A 19480-nucleotide genomic window follows, 5' to 3' on the forward strand; every position below is an offset into this window, starting at 1 on the left:
ACCTCCTGGATGCTACGAATACATCCCTTTGACTATTTGGCGTAATCGACACGCAGGTATTGCTTGAGAGCTGCGACTCCGCCCAAATGGCTTTCCACTTCGACGCGCGCCTCGATTCTTCCTCAGACGACGACAATGCTGCTCCGAACTTGGCGGTATGGAAGGCTGGAGGAGCCCGTGAGACAAATCAGGGCGGAAGAGCGCCCGTAGCTCCGATGGGTACTACCGCATTGCGACGCTCTCCTGGGCGCGCAGATGGTCGCAAACGCAAGAGAGAGACCCGATCACCTCCGTCTGTGGTGTCTGGTGATGAGCTAGGCCAAGAATCCGACGATCAACAGCTGGAAACACAATCAATGGCCTCGTCGGAGGCGATCGAAGACTCGGACAGACGCAGAGATGGACAGAACAAAAGCTCTACAGATTCCCGCAAGCTGGTGGTGGAGATCTCACGTTCCGAGGCCGCCGACAAGGACGACTTCGAGGACTTTCGCGAAGGCGCTCAAAGTGTTAGGCGTGTGCTTCGGGAGCTCGACGAAGAAGATCAGGTCATGTATCAGGTATTGTTCGACGACTTCCACGTGGAATTGGTACGTTCTCCAATCCCTCACGCCCCTGTGTGCTCCCAATTGCCTACCGTCTTCGAACTTTATGCGAACGATCCAGCGTTGAGGAGACCGATCAATGCAGCGGCCAGAGCTCATACTGCTGTGCACATGTCGATCACCTGTTTGTCACATGATAACACGGGCTGCCACGATTAACACATGCACGATCACCTCACATGACTACTTAATGCCCTACAATCTCTTCCTTTTTTCAAACAACACCATCACGAACACCATTCTGCACTTCATCACGAAAACCATCAACCATCATACGCATCTCCGACATTGGCTCATATTGATCACAGATCGGCTTCAACGAGCTGCTTCAAAAGGACAACGCCGAAGAGGCTCTCGAAGCTTTCAGCGCCGACCCTCCGTCGCTGGACGAGTCAGAACTTCCTCGACCTCGACCTCGATCTCGGCCACAACCACGCAACAAGCGCTCCAAACCCTCCAAGATGGTGTCGACACGGTTACGGCGCCCTGCTCAGCAAAACGGCTTCGTGAAGACCACGGACTATGTGGACGGCTCAGACGTCGACATGTCTGATTCAATCGATGTTGAGCCACCGAAGACCCGCGGTCGCAAGCGCAAGCAAGAAACCACTCAGTACGTGGACGAGTCGGAGCCTGGGGACGAAGAATCGGAGGGATCGGAGGATGAGCTCGCTAAGCCGACCCGCTCAAGCAAGCGCAATGTCAGAACATCAGGCAGGAACATGCGCCAGCGCCGAGTCTCTACCGGGCTTACTGAAGACGAGGATGAAGACGAAGAGGTCGACAGCGATGGCATCCCGTTCCTCCAGTCTGATCTTCCAGGCCAGCGTCGCCCCCGTCGCAGTTCAAAGCCGGATTACAGCGAAGATCGTCGCACAAAGAAGTTCAAGACGAAGAGGCAAAGTGAAGGTATGCGCCACTCCGGCCGCAGCACTCGTCACACTGGTGGAATGCAAGAAGTCGAGGTCGATGACATCTATCGCTCGGAGTCAGACAACACTCCAGCGCCCGCAAAACCAAAGACGATTGGTGTGCGCGAGGTCTTCAAGCCGCGGCCTCGTGGAGACGAGTTCCATTTACGCCACAACCAGTACTGCGACACCTGCAGCAACGGCTCAAACGTCGGCCCTCTCATTGATTGCCAGGGCTGTTCGCTGGTCTACCACAAGTCCTGTCTCGGTCACCGCACAGGGCGCGACCACCTCGTCACCAAGATCGGCGAAGATGACTTTGTCCTCCAATGTCGTCGCTGTGTAGCTGTGGCTCGAAAGCGCGACCCTATGGCACCCGACCAAGGCAAGTGCCAAGAGTGCCATAGGCATGGTGCCGCCTGTCGACCATTTCGCCCACGCAAGACGCCGGCTCAAGAACAAAAAGACAGAGACGACAATGACGGCGTGGATCCGATCTATACTGTTGCGGAAGAGCGCATCAACAACGTTGACAACGTGCTTTTCCGGTGCACCAATTGCTTCCGCGGCTTTCACTTCGAGCATCTTCCATCGCGCGCGGACTTCCCATCAATGGACATCGATCAAGAGATTGACGTTGAACAGCGTGTGCGTGAGTATAGTCGCGATTGGCAGTGCAAGGAGTGCGTCGACATGCCAGCCAAGGTCTCCGGCATTATTGCGTGGAAGCCGGTGGATGAGGACGCTTACGATCCTGCTCATGGCTTTGAAGGCGTGGAAGAGGAGAACAAGGTCTATCTTGTTCGCTGGGAAGGCATGTCGTACTTCCGTGCCCGCTGGATGCCAGGTCCTTGGGTTTGGGGCGTCTCTGCGCATAGCATGCGCAAAGCTTTTGCCAAACGCGAGGATGCTCAGCATCCCAAGATGAGGACTGAAGACGCCATTCCTGAAGACTACCTACGGACTGACATCGTTCTCAACATCAAATTCACCAGCATCGTCGATATCCGCACCGAGGAGATTGACAAGGCTCGCATTCGCGAGGTCGACAAGGCTCTCATCAAGTACAAGGGTCTGACGTATGAAGATGCAGTCTGGGAAGCTCCGCCATCTCCTGATGACGGTGAGCGCTGGACCGATTTCGTCATTGCGTACAATGACTGGGTTGCCGGCCGCTATGTTCGCCAACCAAAGGCTGCGGCACTGAAGTCTCGCCTAGAGAAGGTTCGAAAGGACAATTTCCAGAACCTCGAAAAGCAGTCGCAGCCAGAGAACGTGCAAGGCGGAACTCTCATGGAGTACCAGATGCAGGGTCTGAACTGGCTTTACTACAAGTGGTTCACTCAGAGCAATGCTGTCCTCGCCGACGAGATGGGCCTGGGCAAGACGATTCAGATCATCGGATTCCTCGCCACCTTGATCCAGGACCACAGCTGCTTTCCCTTTCTCGTTGTCGTTCCAAACTCGACTTGTCCCAACTGGCGCAGAGAAATCAAGCGCTGGGCTCCTTCTCTACGTGTAGTCGCCTACTACGGCTCCCGTGAGAGCAGGGATTCCGCCTACCGCTATGAGCTCTACCCGGAGAACAGCAAAGACCTTCGCTGTCACATCGTGGTGACCAGCTACGATGCTGCTGCGGACGAGAACTGCCGAAAGTTCTTCCGCGGTGTTGCATGGCAAGGACTCATTGTCGACGAAGGTCAGAGGTTGAAGAACGACAAGAATCAGCTCTACTCCGCTCTCAGCGCCTTGAAGACTCCTTTCAAGATTCTGCTTACAGGCACACCATTGCAAAACAACCAGCGGGAGCTCTTCAATCTGCTCCATTTCCTCGACGATACCAAGAATGCTGCTGAGTTGGAGGAGGAGTTCCAGGATCTCGATCAAGACAACATCACCAGACTGCACGACCTTATCCGGCCCTACTTCCTGCGCCGGACCAAGGCACAGGTCCTTACGTTCCTGCCGCCGATGGCTCAGATCATCGTCCCTGTCAGCATGAGTCTCGTCCAGAAGAAGCTTTACAAGTCGATCTACAGCAAGAATCCGGAGCTCATGAAAGCTATCTTCAGCGCGGAGTCGAACTCCAAGTCGACTGAGCGTGGAAGCTTGAGCAACATCATCATGCAACTGCGCAAGTGCCTCTGCCATCCATTCGTCTACAGCAGGAGTATCGAGGACAAGAACGTCGACATTGCATCGTCTCACCGCAATCTTGTAGATGCGAGTAGCAAGCTCAAATTCCTTGAGCTGCTCCTTCCGAAGTTACAGCAGCGTGGCCATCGAGTGCTCATCTTCAGCCAGTTCCTGGACATGCTCGATATGGTGGAGGATTTCCTCGACGGCATGCAGCTTCGATACCAGCGCCTTGACGGACAAGTCAGCTCATTGAACAAGCAGAAGCGTATTGACGAGTTTAACGCTCCTGATTCGCCGCTTTTCGCCTTCCTGCTTTCCACCCGCGCTGGAGGTGTCGGAATCAACCTGGCAACAGCGGACACCGTCATCATCTTGGATCCAGATTTCAACCCACATCAAGACATCCAAGCGCTGTCGCGCGCCCACCGCATTGGTCAGACTAAGAAAGTTCTTTGCTTCCAGCTCGTCACGCGACTCAGTGCCGAGGAGCGTATTATGCAAATCGGCCGTAAGAAGCTTGCTCTTGACCATGTTCTGATTCAAGAGATGGACGCCGATGATGCAGAACAGACTGATCTCGTCTCGGTCCTTCGCCATGGCGCCAATGCAGTCTTCGACGACCAGGACGACCAGGAGATCACTTTCAGCGATGCCGATATCGAGCACCTGCTCGATCGCAGCCATATCGAGAAGACGCCGTCTGGCGCGGACAAGACTGCCGAGAATCAGTTCTCTTTCGCTCGTGTTTGGGCCAATGAGCGTGGCATGTTGGAAGAGTCAGCTCTCGAAGTTGAAGAGACCGCGCCAGATCCCGGTGTTTGGGACAACATCCTCAAAGAGCGTGAGCGGATCGCTGCTGAGGACGCTGCAGCGAAGGCTGAAGATTATGGTCGAGGCCGCCGCGCCCGTGCCAACGTCGACTATGCAGGCGAGGACAAGGCTGGTGGCGCCGTTGATGCAACGGGCTTCACACCTGTGAAGCGCCGCAAGAAGCGTCGTGAGGGCGATGAGAGTGATACTGACTTTCAAGCCGATGAGAGCGAAGACGACGACGTCGATGGTGAGAATGACGAGATGCTTGCCAATGGCGACATGGACATTCTGAACGGCAACAAGCCCGCTTCAAGTCGCAAGAAATCCGGTAAGACTCCCCAGAAGCTTCTGCTGTCCACCCCAACGGCAAAGAGCAAAGCCACCCCCAAGTCGTCCATCAAGAAAGCACGAAACCCTGCCACACCGAAAGCTTCTACTGCCATGAGAAAGGCGGCCGGTGCGGCGAGTAAAATCAGTATCACCCCCAAGCTCTTGAAGCAGAGGGCTGCCATGTCGAACTTCAGCAACGATCCGCTACCTGTTGGGGCGACACTGAAATGGTCGTTTGCCAAGCTCGATTCAAGCATACCCGCCGAGACCAAGAGTTTCAACAACTCCAGTCCGGGAAACACCCCTCGTGAGGTGATTGTCCTCAGTGACGACGACGACGACGAAGAAAACGTCCACCCTTCATCTCTTTCTTCACCAGCACCATTGCTTCAAACCCCAACACCTCAGAACACAAAATCGTCATCACCGGTCCCCACTACACCAGCACTCACCACCGAATCATCAACGTCATAATGCTTACAACGCACGCAGAGCACCCAACATTTAAGCGTGCCATCGTGCCGCAGCCGTACGTCCAGAAGATTGATCTCTCCACGAATGGCGCCGCCACAGAGTCCAGCGCTGCTGCCAGCAACAAAGCGACACCTTCGATCAACTGCGCTGCTTGTCGCAAATACCATGCGGTCGGCAGCTGCCCCATCAAGATCGCAGGAGTTGAATACTGCAACCTCTGCGGCATGGCTCACTATGGGCATGCTCGAGTGTGCCCTCACATCCAATCGGAGACTCAGGCAAGTTGCGCACCCCGAATACATGCGAAAGGCGATCACTGACGTTCAACTTTTCAGGTTCGAGCGATGCTGGAAGCACTCAAGTGTTCCAACGAGCCGGAGCACTTGATCAATGAAGCTAAGCGGTACTTGCGCGGATTGAAGGGCAACTTGGTGCAGTTGAAGAAGCAGCGTGAGGCGAAGGAAATCGCTGCTAGGGAGGCGGCTTATCAGCAGTCTTTGAGACCGCAGAATGACCCGTGGATGGGTATTTGAGCTGGCGGGTTGTGGACAGGAGCGAAGGGATGAACTTGACTTCTTAATCGCGAGAGCATTGGGAAAGTGAGAGGTCGCGAGATGATTCTATGATCGTTTTCGCTTCATCAGCGGACCGGTATGTTACCAACTCAATGTCCAGACCTCTCTTTCTCAATTCGATCCGGGATCTGCTTTTCGGCGTGTACAATTCTACTGCCTGCCCCAAAAGATCCTTACTATCACTCGTAGGAAGGATCTAATTTGGGGTGAAGTCCGGACAAGGCACTCGATTCGTCTCGCCAATGTTCCTTCTTTCATTTGTCTAAGGTTGGTTGTCCTCATTGGCGCAGAGTCCCACTGTTCCTTGAACTCCATTCTCAAGCTACTGTGCCACTGCTCTCAACTTCAACTCTACAACGAAAGCTTCATCTTGAGAAGGTCTCCGTCCACGATGTCTCTCTTCCGTCCCTCCAATTCCTCTACGTCCCACTTTGCGCTCAGCAGCCTGCCACTCAACCACTCAACCCTCGTCTTCTCTTTCGTCAGCCACACGCAGAACGCACCGCACAGCTCCTGCGAGTCCGTGAGGTATGGTTTGAAGGCATCAGGTGCAGTCTCCTCCGCCATCTCACTCAAGACCGCACCCGGATGCACAGCATATGTCGCTAGTCCTTGACCGTGATACTGCTCGTGCACATGCTCCAGCAACTTGAGTTGCGCCGCTTTGCTCACGCAGTACTGGGCGTTTGCAATCGGACCTCGCACAATCAGCGAGGCAAAGCTGCTGACTCCGACGAACGCCTTTGCTCCATCTTCAGTTTCCAAGAGCAGTGGTGTGAGGTACTTTGCGCAGAGAAAGGTTCCGGTATAGTTCACGTTGATCGCATTTGAGAATGTCTCCGGATCCGTATCTGTCATGGTGAGAACGACTGGTCCCCAGTAGCCAGAGTTGACGGCGACCACATCGAGACGTCCATACTGCTCACGGACTTCCTTCGCAAGAGAAGCCACCGATTGAGCAGAAGTGATGTCGCAAGGTATAACGGCTATGCGGATATCAGGATTGATGGCACGACATGCAGCGGCAGTTTCTTCGAGCCCAGAGACCCGACGAGATGAGAGAATGAGGCAGGAAGCGCCAGCTTTGGCGTAGCTTGTGGCTATACCTGCTCCGATTCCGCGTGATGCACCGACTATGCAGACGGTGAAGGGAGCCGGGAGAGCGGTGGTCTTCGGGTCGGTGGCCGCGTATGGAGTTGCGTGAGAAGTGGGAACAAAATCTCCAGTGCCTTGTGTTCCCCAATTTGCGGCCATTGCCTCGTCACGGGTTATCCGAAACAGAGATCAGGTAGCTGTGTTGTTGAAGAGGAAGTTGGATTCAGCATCGACAACATCCTAGATTGCGTCTGACTTATTGAGATTGTGATTTATCAGCGGTGACACGGGCGAAGAGGTCAACGTAGTTACACATGGTAGCCTGCACAAGCGAGGCGCTAGTGCAGGTAATCCTCCAGGATGCCTCAACTCGAGGCCTTGTCGATGAGAGGACCTGTGGCAAATGTCCTGCTCTACACTGGAGCACTTACAGGCTCCTGACAGCTCAGAGAGTACGAAGTAATCGTCTTCCGAAGACGACACCAATGAAGACCACGGCGAAGCCTCCATACGCACAGTCGCATGATCGACCAGCAGAGAAGAAATCGTCTTCCTGACGAAGGACAGTCTGAAGAACACTTCAAAGCCTCTATACGTCCGAGGTGCATTACATCAGTCTAAAGATCCTTCTCTCCCTTCTCGTTATCGCTCCCGCTGTTGCCCGCCTCCTCACGATAGCTGTCCGTCTGACCAGAACTTTGCTTGACCTTCGCTCCAGCAACTCCACCCGGCGCAATGACGCTACTGCGGCGACGATGCTCCTCCGTATCCATGTAGTTGATAAGCAGGTTGCCATTCTTGTCGTACCGGTGAGGGGTGTTCTTCGGAGAGGCGACCTTGACGACATCAAAGAAGCCCTTCGAGTTGCGGAAGATGTCATCCATTTCTTCCAAGCTCCTGTAGGCAGTCTCTGGATAGAAGAACCACACGCATGGCACGATGAATGCGTTGATGACGGCGAATATGATGTAAGTTTGGTAGCCGATCGTTGCGAATGCCACCGGTGTAATCATAACCTGCAATGTGCACAATTAGTTCACATGGATGTCTCTCGCTGAACGAAGCAAGGAGCAAGGCGTTGAGCTTACCACCATGAAGTTGAAAATCCAGTTGGCGCTCGTGGAGAGCGCACTTGACGGCGCACGGATTCGCAGAGGTACAATCTCTGAAGGATAAAGCCAAGTCATCCCCAACCAACCGATGGCGAAGAAGGTGTTGAAGACGAACAAGAAGACCACGGCAACGATGCCAGGCTGCGTCTGGACCGTTCCATCGGGTCTTGTGAACGATGTCACAATCGCGAGTGTGACCATGGAGAGCGACTGGCCGACGGCACCGAATAACATCAGCGTCCTTCGCCCGGCTTTTTCGATCAAGAAGACGGCCACCCAGCTGGCGAGGAAGTATTCTGTTCCGTTGACGGCGGCGAGGAGACGAGGCAGGTCTCCTTTCAATCCAACGCTCTCATAAATGACGGCTGCATAGTACGTGATGAGGTTGATCCCTATTGACAATAGCAATCAGCCATTGCTCGTTAATTGCTTCGTGGATACCTGCACTTACCAGTAATCTGCTGAAGAACCTGGCTGACGTATCCGAGAAGAGCACGGTGGAAGTTCCGATCCGGACCCATGGTGAAGACGTCCTTGAATCCTGCTTTAGAGCTCTCAATCACGCTGTCCTTGATGGCATGGAATTCGTTTTGAACGTATGCATCGTCGTCCGGCACGTCGCTGAGAGCAGCGAGGACAGCGATGGCTTCCTGGTCTTTGCCTTTGAGAATGAGCCACCTCGGCGACTCCGGTAAGCCCAGGATGAAAGCTAGGATCACCAACGCAAAGAAGATCTGGAGAGCGATGGGGAATCGCCAAGCGACGCTGCTGGGCTCCAGGAACGAGAATCCATAGTCCACCCAGTACGAGATCATGATACCTCCCGTGATCAGTGCTCCTTCGATCATGACCATTGGACCTCTCTTGTGCGATTTGGACGTTTCGGACTGCCACATTGGGATCGTGCTAGTGTTCAGTCCTACGTGGTGTCAGCCTGGATAACTGGTTTCGAGATCATCAGGCCTGTACATCTTACCATTTCCAAGTCCAGTGATGATGCGCCCAGCAATGAGCTGACCCAAGCTAAAGGAAGAGGCCTGAATGGCAGCACCGACGACCATGACCGCGGAGCCGACGAAGATTGTCCGCCGTCGTCCGAGCATATCACCGAGCCAGACACACGCAACGGCGCCGGCGAAGCATCCCAGATTGTAGGAAGCAATGGTGATGCCTTGCTTTGTCGCGCGAGAACTCGTACCAGATTCACTGCCCACGTCGATTTCTGGGAATACTGCCAGGAAGGAGGGAAGTGTTAGGAGTCCGCCCATGACACCCTGATCGTATCCAAATCTTGCGACATGTCAGTGACGATCATGAGTTGTGTCTGCGGGTCACTCACAGTAAGAAGTCGAAGCCAGCAATGATACCGATCGCCCAGTTGAGGTTCGAGCCACGAAGGCCGTAGAATTGGTGTTTCCCCATGATTATAATCGCTTCTGCGTTCAGACACGCAGAGCCGGATTGAGTGCGAAGGCCGACTTTGACAGCGACAACCAGAGGAGACGAACGAGAAGTCGCGAAACAAGCTCAAGAGCACAGAGAAGAAACAAGCTCACTCTTCAAGGCGTCCAAGGCCGGTGGACCTCGTAATTGCTGGCACGAATAGCCGTCAAGCAACGCTTAAACGCGCCGCTAGTCCACTCATATGTAGCCATTGAGCAATCAGATCCCCAGATTGAAGTAAACCCCACGCGACGGATTCATGGTGGAGTGAGTGATTAGTGAAAAGCAACGAACGTCCGCGTGCGCGAAGGTCCTCGGATCCACCCACGTCAGATATTGAGCGGCTTGCCCTAAATGGTAAGCCGATGCAGTCCTTACCTCCAGAATTCGACGTTGCGATCTTCCATGATTGGATTTATCACCGTGTAGCGAGCGGACCTGCGACCGGCGTTGTCGTGGCTTCCACGTCGTGTGATGGCGTAAGGAGAAGAGAGATGCGGCTCAAAGGCTGGCCACGGCTGATGCTCGGCAAGTGAGCTCGCAGGGGTCGATGTTGTCGGTCAAGGTCTTGTTCCGACGTCAGCCACGAGGTTTTGTTCTTCCATCATCGCGCTCGACTTGCACTGCGTGACTTCGACGTGCGTGGCTTCGAGTGGAGCGCTCAAGCAAGAGAACGGAGACCTCTCCATCATGTTCTTCTCTTTCGCCGAGCCGTCCGCTGTCCCAGATGGAGTCTCCACATAGAACTATCGGGATGTGGCCAAGTTGTCTCCATCTTCCATAAGGCATCTCCGGCGTCCGATGTCACCCGCAGTGCCGCACATGGCGGTGGAGCGTTGTGGGACTCAGTCAACCACATAACTGTCCAACCGCAATACCACCTCATTGACTCCGTGCTCCCGCTCATCCTGCACACTTCAAAGCACCCGGGCTTACCTTGGCTGGTGCAGTGCAAGCGATGATGGTGAGGCACAGTATCAACTGGCCTTGAAATATAGCACGGATGTCGATGGGCAACCACAAAACTCACCAAGTCTCCGTGCGATTTTCGCTGCATGAGTTCCGCTTGGTTGGTTTGGTGAATTGTGCATTCTTGGCAGAAGAACGGAGGCATGTTGCTGGGACCAAAAGCAACTCGAGCTGCAGACTCTGCTATGGGTCCAACTACAGCCAGCGGCAGTGTCACCTAGTCCGTCAAGAGCTGCAGTGTCAAGCCGGTAGCACTGGACGCACACCATAGCGCTTCAGGCTGCGGTTGTGAGCTTGACGGGCCACCCGCCGACAACATGGCTTGGCCGCGGCGAGTGACCTGTGGGATTGTGGCAGCCATACCGCCAGGATGATCATCAATCTCGCTGCTGGCTTCAGCCGCGGTGAGGTGACTTGAAGGGTTGCGGCCGAGCGGAGCAGCAGAGCGAGGGCCAGCGGAGAATGCAGCGCTGGTGTTCTCCCTGTGTCGACCGCTTGCTTCGAGCTGAGAAGTCCGAGTGAGTGGCATGCCGCCGTTCGCATTGGCAGAGCGGAGGAAAATGCTTGGATCCAGAACAAAGGTCATGCCCCCAGAGGCTGCCGCGTTCTGGTTCCTGGCTTCGGTCGGAGCAGGACCATTGGATGGCACATTGCCAGCGTTGACGGTGACGTTGACGGTAACGAAACCGGAAGGATCGACAGGGCCAGGGTAGTAGGAAGGGCTTTGAGTGATATCGAAGTCTTACGGACAAATCAGTCAAATGGCACATGGCAAGTTCAGCACCACTTTTCATTGCAAGGCTACTTGCTATTCGCTAATCTCTGATGCTATGGCTGCTGCCACACGATCGAGAAACAAGGACAAAATCCACATGTTGCCGCCGAAGCGGACTTTTGGGCGCTCAGAGAGCAATCGACGACACAAGGTAGAACTACCAGCCGCCGCCAGCAGAGTCGGCCGCCGGAGCAGCGTCCTCCCAACCACCGCCGCCTCCTCCGGAAGCAGGAGCAGCGTCCTCCCAGCCAGCATCGCCGCCAGAAGCTCCAGCTCCGTCCGCCTCAGCATCAGCCTCGTCAACCTTGGCCGGCTGCTTGCAGCGCTTGTAGGAGTGACCATTCTCTCCGCACTGAGTGCAGACAACCCGACTCCAGTCAGTGGGCTTAGAGCACTCACGAGACTGGTGTCCAACTTCGTCGCCTTGGAAGGGAAGTCAGTGGCTTGGTCGACGATCGGAATTCGGAGACTTACAGTTGCGGCACTTCATCTTGCGCTCGCTCTGGCAGTCACTCTTGTTGTGGCCTAGCTCCCAGCAGTTAAAACACTGCTGGCTCGGGCATTCTTTCGAAAAGTGGCATGTGATGAAGTCAGTATAGAGCGAAAGAAAGATTCCCGAGGACGACGACATACCAAGGGTCTGACAGATCTTGCATTCGACTCCCTCAGCCGAACGCGGCTGGTCGCACTCCTTCGCTTGATGCTGATCCGATCCGCAGTTTCTGCATCCCGACTTGGCCGTCTTCCGCTCGGCCTGACAATCCCTAGCCCTATGTCCACTCTCTAATGAAACGTTCGAGTCAGCGATGGTGCCCTTGGTGGCCTTCCATTGGGGCGGAGAGCGTACCATTGCAGTTGGCGCACGTGATGGAAGAAACCACCTCGCGCTTCTCCTCCTCGCAGCCGCTGGCGAGATGACCCTATCAGACGTTAGTACCATGGTCGATGTTTTTTTTGTGGAGAGCGACTCAACGATTTGCTCGCAGTTACGACACTTCTGCACGAAGCCATCCATGACCACTCCAGCCTCCGCAAGACGCTCGATGTTCTCCTCGGGGGTGGTAGGCCAACCCTCGGAGAATTTGACACGGCGAGGGCGAGCTGAGAACTGGAAGCTCAACACGTACTTCTGGTCAGGCTTGCCCTGAAAGTTGACGATCGTGTGGGTATCCGACACCTCTTGCTCCTTCGCGATGAGGTATGTGTTGAAGTCGGCTTCGCGGAAGGTGGCCTCGAGGTCGACCAGAGTGAGCTCGGGAAAGGCCTTGGCGTACGCGAAGACGGCGCGGCGGATGTCGTCGACATCCTTCTCCTTGTCGGCAGCGACCACGTTGTTCCAGGCCTCATCCGAGCTGACCTCCTCAATCTTCATGTCGGCAAACATGGCATGCATGCGATTCACCTCGCAATTCTCCGCGGAGTGGCCTTCACCCTTGCAAGCGGCGCAGATCTTGTTCGGGCAGTCAGATGCTCGATGGCCAGCAGTGCCACAGGTACGACACTCTCCAGTGAACTCGCGCTCGATAGGCTCGTTGGTACACTCGGATTTCATGTGGCATTGAAGGGTGTCAGCAAAATTCAAAAAATCAAAATTGAAAGAGGTATCAGACCTTGTTCACCACACCGAAAACACGCGCCATCGCCGCCACCAGCATCGCCTCCGTCTGCGCTGGGGCAGTCTCGAGCGAAGTGTCCATCCTCTCCGCAGCGACGACAACCTCCATCGGCAGCCTTGAAGTCGCCATCGTGGTGCTTGGAAGTATTGTCCGCCGAGAAACCGTTCTCCTCAGCTGGGCCGTCTGGCTTCCACGCGCCGTCGTCGGCACCCGAATCCATCTTCCAGCTGTTGTCGGCGGCCGCTGCGATGAGTGTCAGTAAAAGCGCAGATGGAGGAGGAAGATTTGTTGAAGTGACATACGAGCCGGCGTATCATCCCAGGTAGCTGAACCCATGATGACGGTGTTGCTCGTGTTGTTGCTTGTCTTGATGAGGTGTGTTGTACTGTGCAGGGTGGTTGTCTGGTGGTGATGGTGGATCGAATCGAAGTTGAGGTTGAGGTGTGGAAAGTTTTCGGTGGAAGCTTTGCAAACGCCGATGTTTTGATGGAAGGCAAGAGAAAGACGTGGTGCGTGCGCGGATGCACTTCGGGTCTTCTGACACGCGCGCGCTAGTAGCGCATATGTCCGAAAGAGGAAGGAACGCGCTTGTGATCGCTTGTGAGATTCAGCAGAATATCACTTTACTTCACTCCACACCACTGGCCTTCAAAAAGGTGAATGCAACGTTACAGACGGGACTTCTACCTTCAAAGTGCTGTGCCGCATCCCTCTAACGTTGTGGGTACCTGACGTTGCGTTGCTTGCACGGCTAGATGGACGCCGCGATAGTCGTACATTTAAATTAGCTGCACGTCTCAATGACACGTCAGCTAAGTTGGCTGGGCTGGTGATCTTGATTTGTTGCACATGTAAGGTAGCCGGACGTGTAGCGACATGATCTACTTAAGTTAGCCGTGGATACCAAGAGGAGAACGGATCTGCACGTGTTTCTCAGCCGTACATATGTGTTGACACGACGCGAAGAGAAATTCTCAGTTCTAGTGGCAAGGTACAGGATCGACAGAACATGCACATTGACAGGTTGTCCTGAGATTTCCCAAGGTCAATCTCGATTTAGACGCACCGTTACAAACGCTCCCGTATAACTCTTCCAGATCCAGCACGACAATTTGAAGGACTGTTTCGGTGACATTCGTCTTGCATATGGACGCGTTGCCAAAGGGTACGAGTATGGTGGCGGGACGAGACAACGGGTTGAGTGCTGTAAGTAATTTAGCTGTGGGAATCAAGCAGACTTACTTTGTGACACCTTATCATTGAGAGAATGTCAGACGACATCGACCAAGACGATACCTCGAAGAGAAATGTAGACGACTGAAGACAAGCAAGGCATTCAAATGGACAAGTCGTTTCTCATTGCTAATCTAGCAGACCGAACCAAAAAGACTGGAAGCGGGCATAACGCAACCCGAAGTACTCGGTAGACGCTCATCCACCATGAGGGTATCTCGCACGCACATGCAGTTCAAACAACCGACATCGGAAACACCTTGCGCCATTCAACTCTTCACTCCGGCAGTCCCATCCTCTCCAATCTAAACACCCCTGAACAACCTCGTCACCAAAAACCAACACGCCCCAACAAACCTCACCGCCGCCAGCGCCGCGACCGAATACAGCACGACGGCCATGTAAATCACCGCGCGCGAATCCGCCTCGTCCTCATCGTCACCCTTCTGCGGCGTCACTCTCTCCATACCACCCGCATTCAACACAATCGCCGCCAACGCCAGATTGCAGAACATCCACGCCAAAACGACCGCCGATCGGAAACCCTTGTAGTAGTCCTCATGTTTCTGCTCGGGAGTGACGACGCGTTTGGGAGCGGCGTACTTCGTGCTGAAGATGCGCAGCTCTTGCTCATATTGCGTGTTGAGATCGGCGTCATCCGTGGGGATGGCGACGTCGACTTTGCCGCCGGGTTTGAGGTTTGCGGCCGGGAGCTTCTCGGGTTTGTCGTCACCCTTTGTACCCCAGGTGATGTCGTGGGTGTTGCAGAAGGCGTAGACGTTGAGGATGTTGAGGTAGGTTGGGGTAAGGAGGAGGTACTGGATGAAGCAGGTGATCATGTGCCAAGGATCGAGGAAGAGGATCGAGGCGATGAGGTAGAGAAGCCAAGTCGACGCCATTGAAATGATGAGGGTGAAGAAGAGCTTGTTCTTGAAGAGGAGATCGACGGAAAAGCCCTGTTGCGTCGCGACCTGCGCTTGCACGGACTTGACTGTGATGAACACCGAGGCGAAGAGAAGGTAGGCCATGATGACTGCCCAGAAGTAGACTTGCGCCATGTAGAACTTGTTACTGCCTTGAGGTCGATTGCCGAGGGCGAGGACGAAGCAGGTGACAAGGGTGGCCAGGTAGAGCCATTCAAAGGTTACGGATAAGATTAGGCCAGCCGTGCCGAGAAGGTCTTCGCCCGAGAGGGAGGTAGTGAGGATGCGGAATACCAAGAAGAAGTTGCCCTGGATCAGTGTTAGTAGTTGTCAAATTCGAGGTCTCGGTATCAACTCACAATAGCAAACCAAGCGAACAGCATGTTGACTGCCTGGTACGTGAATTCCACAAAGAAGAACAGTTTCCGGAAGAGGGAGTGATGACTTCTGAAAATCTGGTAGAAGTGGGCCAGCGAATAGACAGCAGCAAAGAAGGATCCGTTGAGCCATCTTCTCCTCTGCAAGATAAAGTCTGCCATTTCAGTCGGCACATCGGTCTCACCGGTAGCCGACTTGACATACTGCAGAATCCAAGAGCAATTCCGCTTGCTGACAAGCTCCCAACACAGGATTCTGTCTTCCGCGAGATACATGTTGGCGGTGAAAATGCCAGCATTCGCACCATGCATCGTCTCTCCAGCGAAGTACTTCTCCAATGGTCCTTGGCCAGTCTTGTCGTTCTGGAGGGCGACAAATCGATAAGCTGAGAAAGCTCCCGGAAGCACAGTGATGAAGCCAAATGCACTCTCCAATGGCTTGTCGAGGATATTGCTCATCTTGTACTCAAAGTTCTGCGCCGCAACGAGAGGATTGATGAGATTTTTGCCCTTCTCCAACATGGCCTTGATCTCACCACAAGCACCACCACACATCGGCTCTCGGTCGAATGCCTTCCACAAATCGTAGACACTGCTTCGTCCGGGGCGAGTTCCAGCATCAATCAGCACGCAAATGTTGGGCTGCAACACCTCCCCGAACGCTTGGAAGAACCATCTGTGCGAATTGATCTTCTTCTGATTCTTCTCCTTGAGGCAGAACAGGATCTGCACAGGTGTATTGCCCTTCTTCACGCCGACGATGCCCTTCTTGATCTCCAGCGTCATCTGAGTGGTGTATTCGTAGATATGTGCCGTCACATCCACGCCGTTGACTTGCTGCTTTGCAATGCCATCCTGGTAGATACCCATCGCAGCGAGCACAGATCGAGTCCGAGGATTGATCTTTGCACGACCATCTGAAACAATGCAGACCACAATCTTCTTCCAAGCCTCTTTTCCCCATGTCTTTGAAGATGTCCTCGAGTTCATGTACTCGATATTCTTGATGACACCAATCAACGTCCGTGCGAGCAGCTCGTCCTCCTCGTTGTACATCGTGATGACAATAAACAACTCAGTCTGGCGAGGCTTCGCAAACAGCCGCTGTCGCAGGGTGAAGCGCTTCTTGCCAAACTCGCTAGGGTCGCAAGTCGCCGCGCTGTATCGCATATGTGTAAACTCGTCTCTTTCTGGTGGTTGCGCATGCTGAACCTGATTCAACAACCGCGGAGGAATCGGACAATCCAACACCAAATTGCCATTGAACAATTGCACTTCCTTGACCGTTTTCCATCTTCTGATCGGAGCGTTCACGGGTGGTGGCGGCGGGTCGTTGTAACCACCTTCGAGATCTGGGTTTGGCGACGGATGTGCCTGGTGAGGATCAGGTCCGTATGTACCAGGCGCAAGCATTGGCCGATCGTCCTCCTCGTCCTGATAGTAGCCATGATGCGGCGCATCGTAAGGAGTAGGGTTCCCGTCGTGGAAGTACTCGTTTCCTCCCTGTGGATGAGGACTCAGATTGTACTCTGCTCTACCCTCGTGCGCTTGTTGCTGAAACGGGTTCGGTGTGTATCCATGCGAGTGCTCGTCGTCGTAAGCCTGGCCGTGGCCGTATGTGTTTGGCATATTCGTGACTTCGTATGTTGGCTGTGCTTGAAGTCTGTCGGTCGAGTGTGCAAATGAACCTGGACCCATTGGGCCACTGGGAATCTCGAGAGGTCCATCGTGGTGGACGTAAGGACGATCGGATAGTTGGTAGCCATCTTGTGGAGCTGGGGTGTGATAGCCTCCTGGAGAAGGCTGCCGATGGTCCATGAATGGGTTTTGTGGATTGTCGTACTCGTCTTCGGGTCGTCCGCGGCCGTAGCCACCGCCTGGGAGATGATTTAGCCTTCACTGCTGTGTGTCGGAGTTACGGCTCCTCGTCTGGAGAGTCGTAGAGAGGGTGGAGGCCAAGAGGCACATTCCATGCAATGCGTGCCAAACGCATGCATGTCATGCGATAGCCCCCAAACGACTCTCAAACAGAGTGCTGACGGATGCTGACTTACCCAGCGGGTTGTAACTCATGGCGTGAGACTATTCGCGATCCAGCCCTGTAAGCAAGGCTTCTCTCCCTGTCTGCAAATGATTGTGGTGATGGATGGTATCAAGTTCGTCTGGAGGTGTTGATTGTCCGCGAATCAATACAGCGCGATGCGCGGGGTGATATCGGGAGCGACAGTCTGGACTGTACACAGACTGGAGGAATGGTCGTTTGATGGACCGTGGATGCGCGGAGATGTTTCAGGACGGTATTTGTGTGCCGGGATCTGTTTACGTTACGTCGATGCGGCTAGGATGAAGCGGCTTTCCCGTAGCAACGATAGAGAGAGTTCGACACAAGAAATATATTGTTGTAGGGAGGATGGGAAGGATGAGGAGAAATTAAAGGAAATGTACAGCAGAGTGGTCAGCAGGCTAATCGCGTGTCTAATATGCAGGACTACCTTACTGTATACGAAGTACTTTGGTCTGCTCCAACATGAGCTTTCGCAGCTCTGCCACTCACAGGCTCGGCAGTGCCGCGAAACGCGTCCACCCCTCGAGGATTCAGGGACAAGGCCGGACGATCTCTCACAGGCGGGCGCGTGGTTGGTGGCAGGCTGACCGTTTGCAATGAAACGCCTTCTCCCCGCCCACTCTGCAGAGTTGACGTCGCCAATGTGCGCATATGAGTTCATGCGATGGCTCAGTCTCGTGTTCCTCGTACACTTCATTATACAATGCACAGCACTTCGTTGTAAGCAGTCTCGGCGAAGAGTCAAAGATGGGCCCGTGTACTCGACGATCTTAGCGCGGAAGCATGCGAGAGCCGCGGCATGGGTCTCGAAATAGCAACACAGCTAAGTACTCGCTTCTCCAATGATTACGTCGATGCAGACAACTTTGAAGACGCGACGTCCGTTCGACTATACAATGGACCATGCCATTGAACAGTCGGACTGTTGAAGTGAACGACCGCACGGTGAATGAGCGGCATCTGCCTTCTAGTACGGCCTCTTAGAAGGTGCGGTGTTAACAGCATCAACCAATCTTCAATGCCCTGAATCCATACCTCTTGGCACCGCTTCATGTGTTCCGACCTCTACTAAACTTTTCTACTCTGCCACCAAGCATACGTACTCGTGCGCCGCCGATACAACCCTCAATCCTGCAGCTGACCCTGCTCAATCCATTCCCCACGGCGTAACGATCTTCCTACCGACCGCTCGCCTCGCCTCCAGACATTCACCACCATGGCCTCAGGCACATCCACCCCCAGCGGCCGCCAGGTCTCCGTCCTTTTCGTCTGCCTCGGAAACATCTGCCGATCTCCCATGGCAGAAGGCGTGTTCCGGCATCTCACCAACTTCGAAACCTCCGATCCACACCCTCTCATCGCCGCCATCGACTCCTGTGGCACGGGAGCCTACCATGCCGGCGATCGACCCGACTCTCGCACACTTTCCGTACTGAAGGATAACGGGCTCTCGAGCTACAAACATGCCGCGCGAAAAGTGCGGGTGCCGGAGGACTTTGAGAAGTTTGATTACCTGATCGCGATGGACGAGGATAATTACATGGATCTGAGGGATTTGGTGAAGAGGACGAAGAAGAACAAGGGGACGCTGGGAGATGAGCATTTGGACAAGGTGAGGTTGTATGGAGAGTTCGGCGGCAAGGACAAAAAGGAGGAGATTGGCGATCCTTATTATGGTGGGAGAGAGGGCTTCACGATCGCGTACGAGCAGGTGGTGAGGTGTGGGAAGGGGCTGTTGAAGGAGATTGAGGAGAAGGCGAAGGCGGAGGCGGAGGAGTGAGGATACGAGGTTAGAGTTGGACAACGATGAAGAAGGCAATGCCATGGGTACACGGTACACGATGGGAAATTCTCGCACAGGTGGCCGCCAATACCGCTGCTCGAAACAACCATATCTCGAATCAACGGAATGCACGGCTGCAGTGCAGCACGCGAGTGGCTACGACCTCTGTCTGGACGGCCACAGTATACTGCACAAGCAACACTGTGGTCGCGAGCTGAAGGACCCGCCAACTTACCTTCGGA

The 19480-nt window shown here is 54.3% G+C and overlaps 5 protein-coding genes across 5 annotated transcripts; 2 read left to right on the plus strand and 3 right to left on the minus strand.

The window, feature by feature from the left end:
- Positions 1–86: 86 nt before the first annotated feature.
- On the plus strand, positions 87–5592 carry MYCGRDRAFT_88966 (SNF2 family DNA-dependent ATPase; the record flags this gene model as incomplete). Its single annotated transcript, XM_003855992.1, has 3 exons — positions 87–590; positions 914–5105; positions 5207–5592. 3 exons carry the CDS (start codon positions 87–89, stop codon positions 5590–5592), a joined length of 5082 nt encoding a protein of 1693 aa, XP_003856040.1.
- Positions 5593–6198: 606 nt separating this feature from the next.
- Positions 6199–7228, minus strand: MYCGRDRAFT_65361 (uncharacterized protein; the record flags this gene model as incomplete). Its single annotated transcript, XM_003857568.1, has 1 exon — positions 6199–7228. One exon carries the CDS (start codon positions 7099–7101, stop codon positions 6199–6201), a length of 903 nt encoding a protein of 300 aa, XP_003857616.1.
- Positions 7229–7559: 331 nt separating this feature from the next.
- Positions 7560–9476, minus strand: MYCGRDRAFT_65364 (uncharacterized protein; the record flags this gene model as incomplete). The annotated part of the gene is made up of 5 exons (XM_003857567.1): positions 7560–7958; positions 8031–8446; positions 8506–8973; positions 9031–9344; positions 9394–9476. The coding sequence occupies 5 exons, from the start codon at positions 9474–9476 to the stop codon at positions 7560–7562; spliced, it is 1680 nt and encodes a 559-aa protein (XP_003857615.1).
- A 4919-nt stretch (positions 9477–14395) lies between these two features.
- On the minus strand, positions 14396–17156 carry MgCHS1 (CHS1 chitin synthase, class I; the record flags this gene model as incomplete). Its single annotated transcript, XM_003857566.1, has 3 exons — positions 14396–15322; positions 15373–16824; positions 16929–17156. The coding sequence occupies 3 exons, from the start codon at positions 17154–17156 to the stop codon at positions 14396–14398; spliced, it is 2607 nt and encodes an 868-aa protein (XP_003857614.1).
- Positions 17157–18671: 1515 nt separating this feature from the next.
- Positions 18672–19235, plus strand: PTPL-1 (tyrosine protein phosphatase 1; the record flags this gene model as incomplete). Its single annotated transcript, XM_003855993.1, has 1 exon — positions 18672–19235. One exon carries the CDS (start codon positions 18672–18674, stop codon positions 19233–19235), a length of 564 nt encoding a protein of 187 aa, XP_003856041.1.
- Between the last annotated feature and the right edge of the window lie 245 nt (positions 19236–19480).

This window comes from Zymoseptoria tritici, chromosome 1, assembly GCF_000219625.1.
Source record: "Zymoseptoria tritici IPO323 chromosome 1, whole genome shotgun sequence".
In the NCBI taxonomy this organism is placed as follows: Eukaryota; Fungi; Ascomycota; class Dothideomycetes; order Mycosphaerellales; family Mycosphaerellaceae; genus Zymoseptoria; species Zymoseptoria tritici.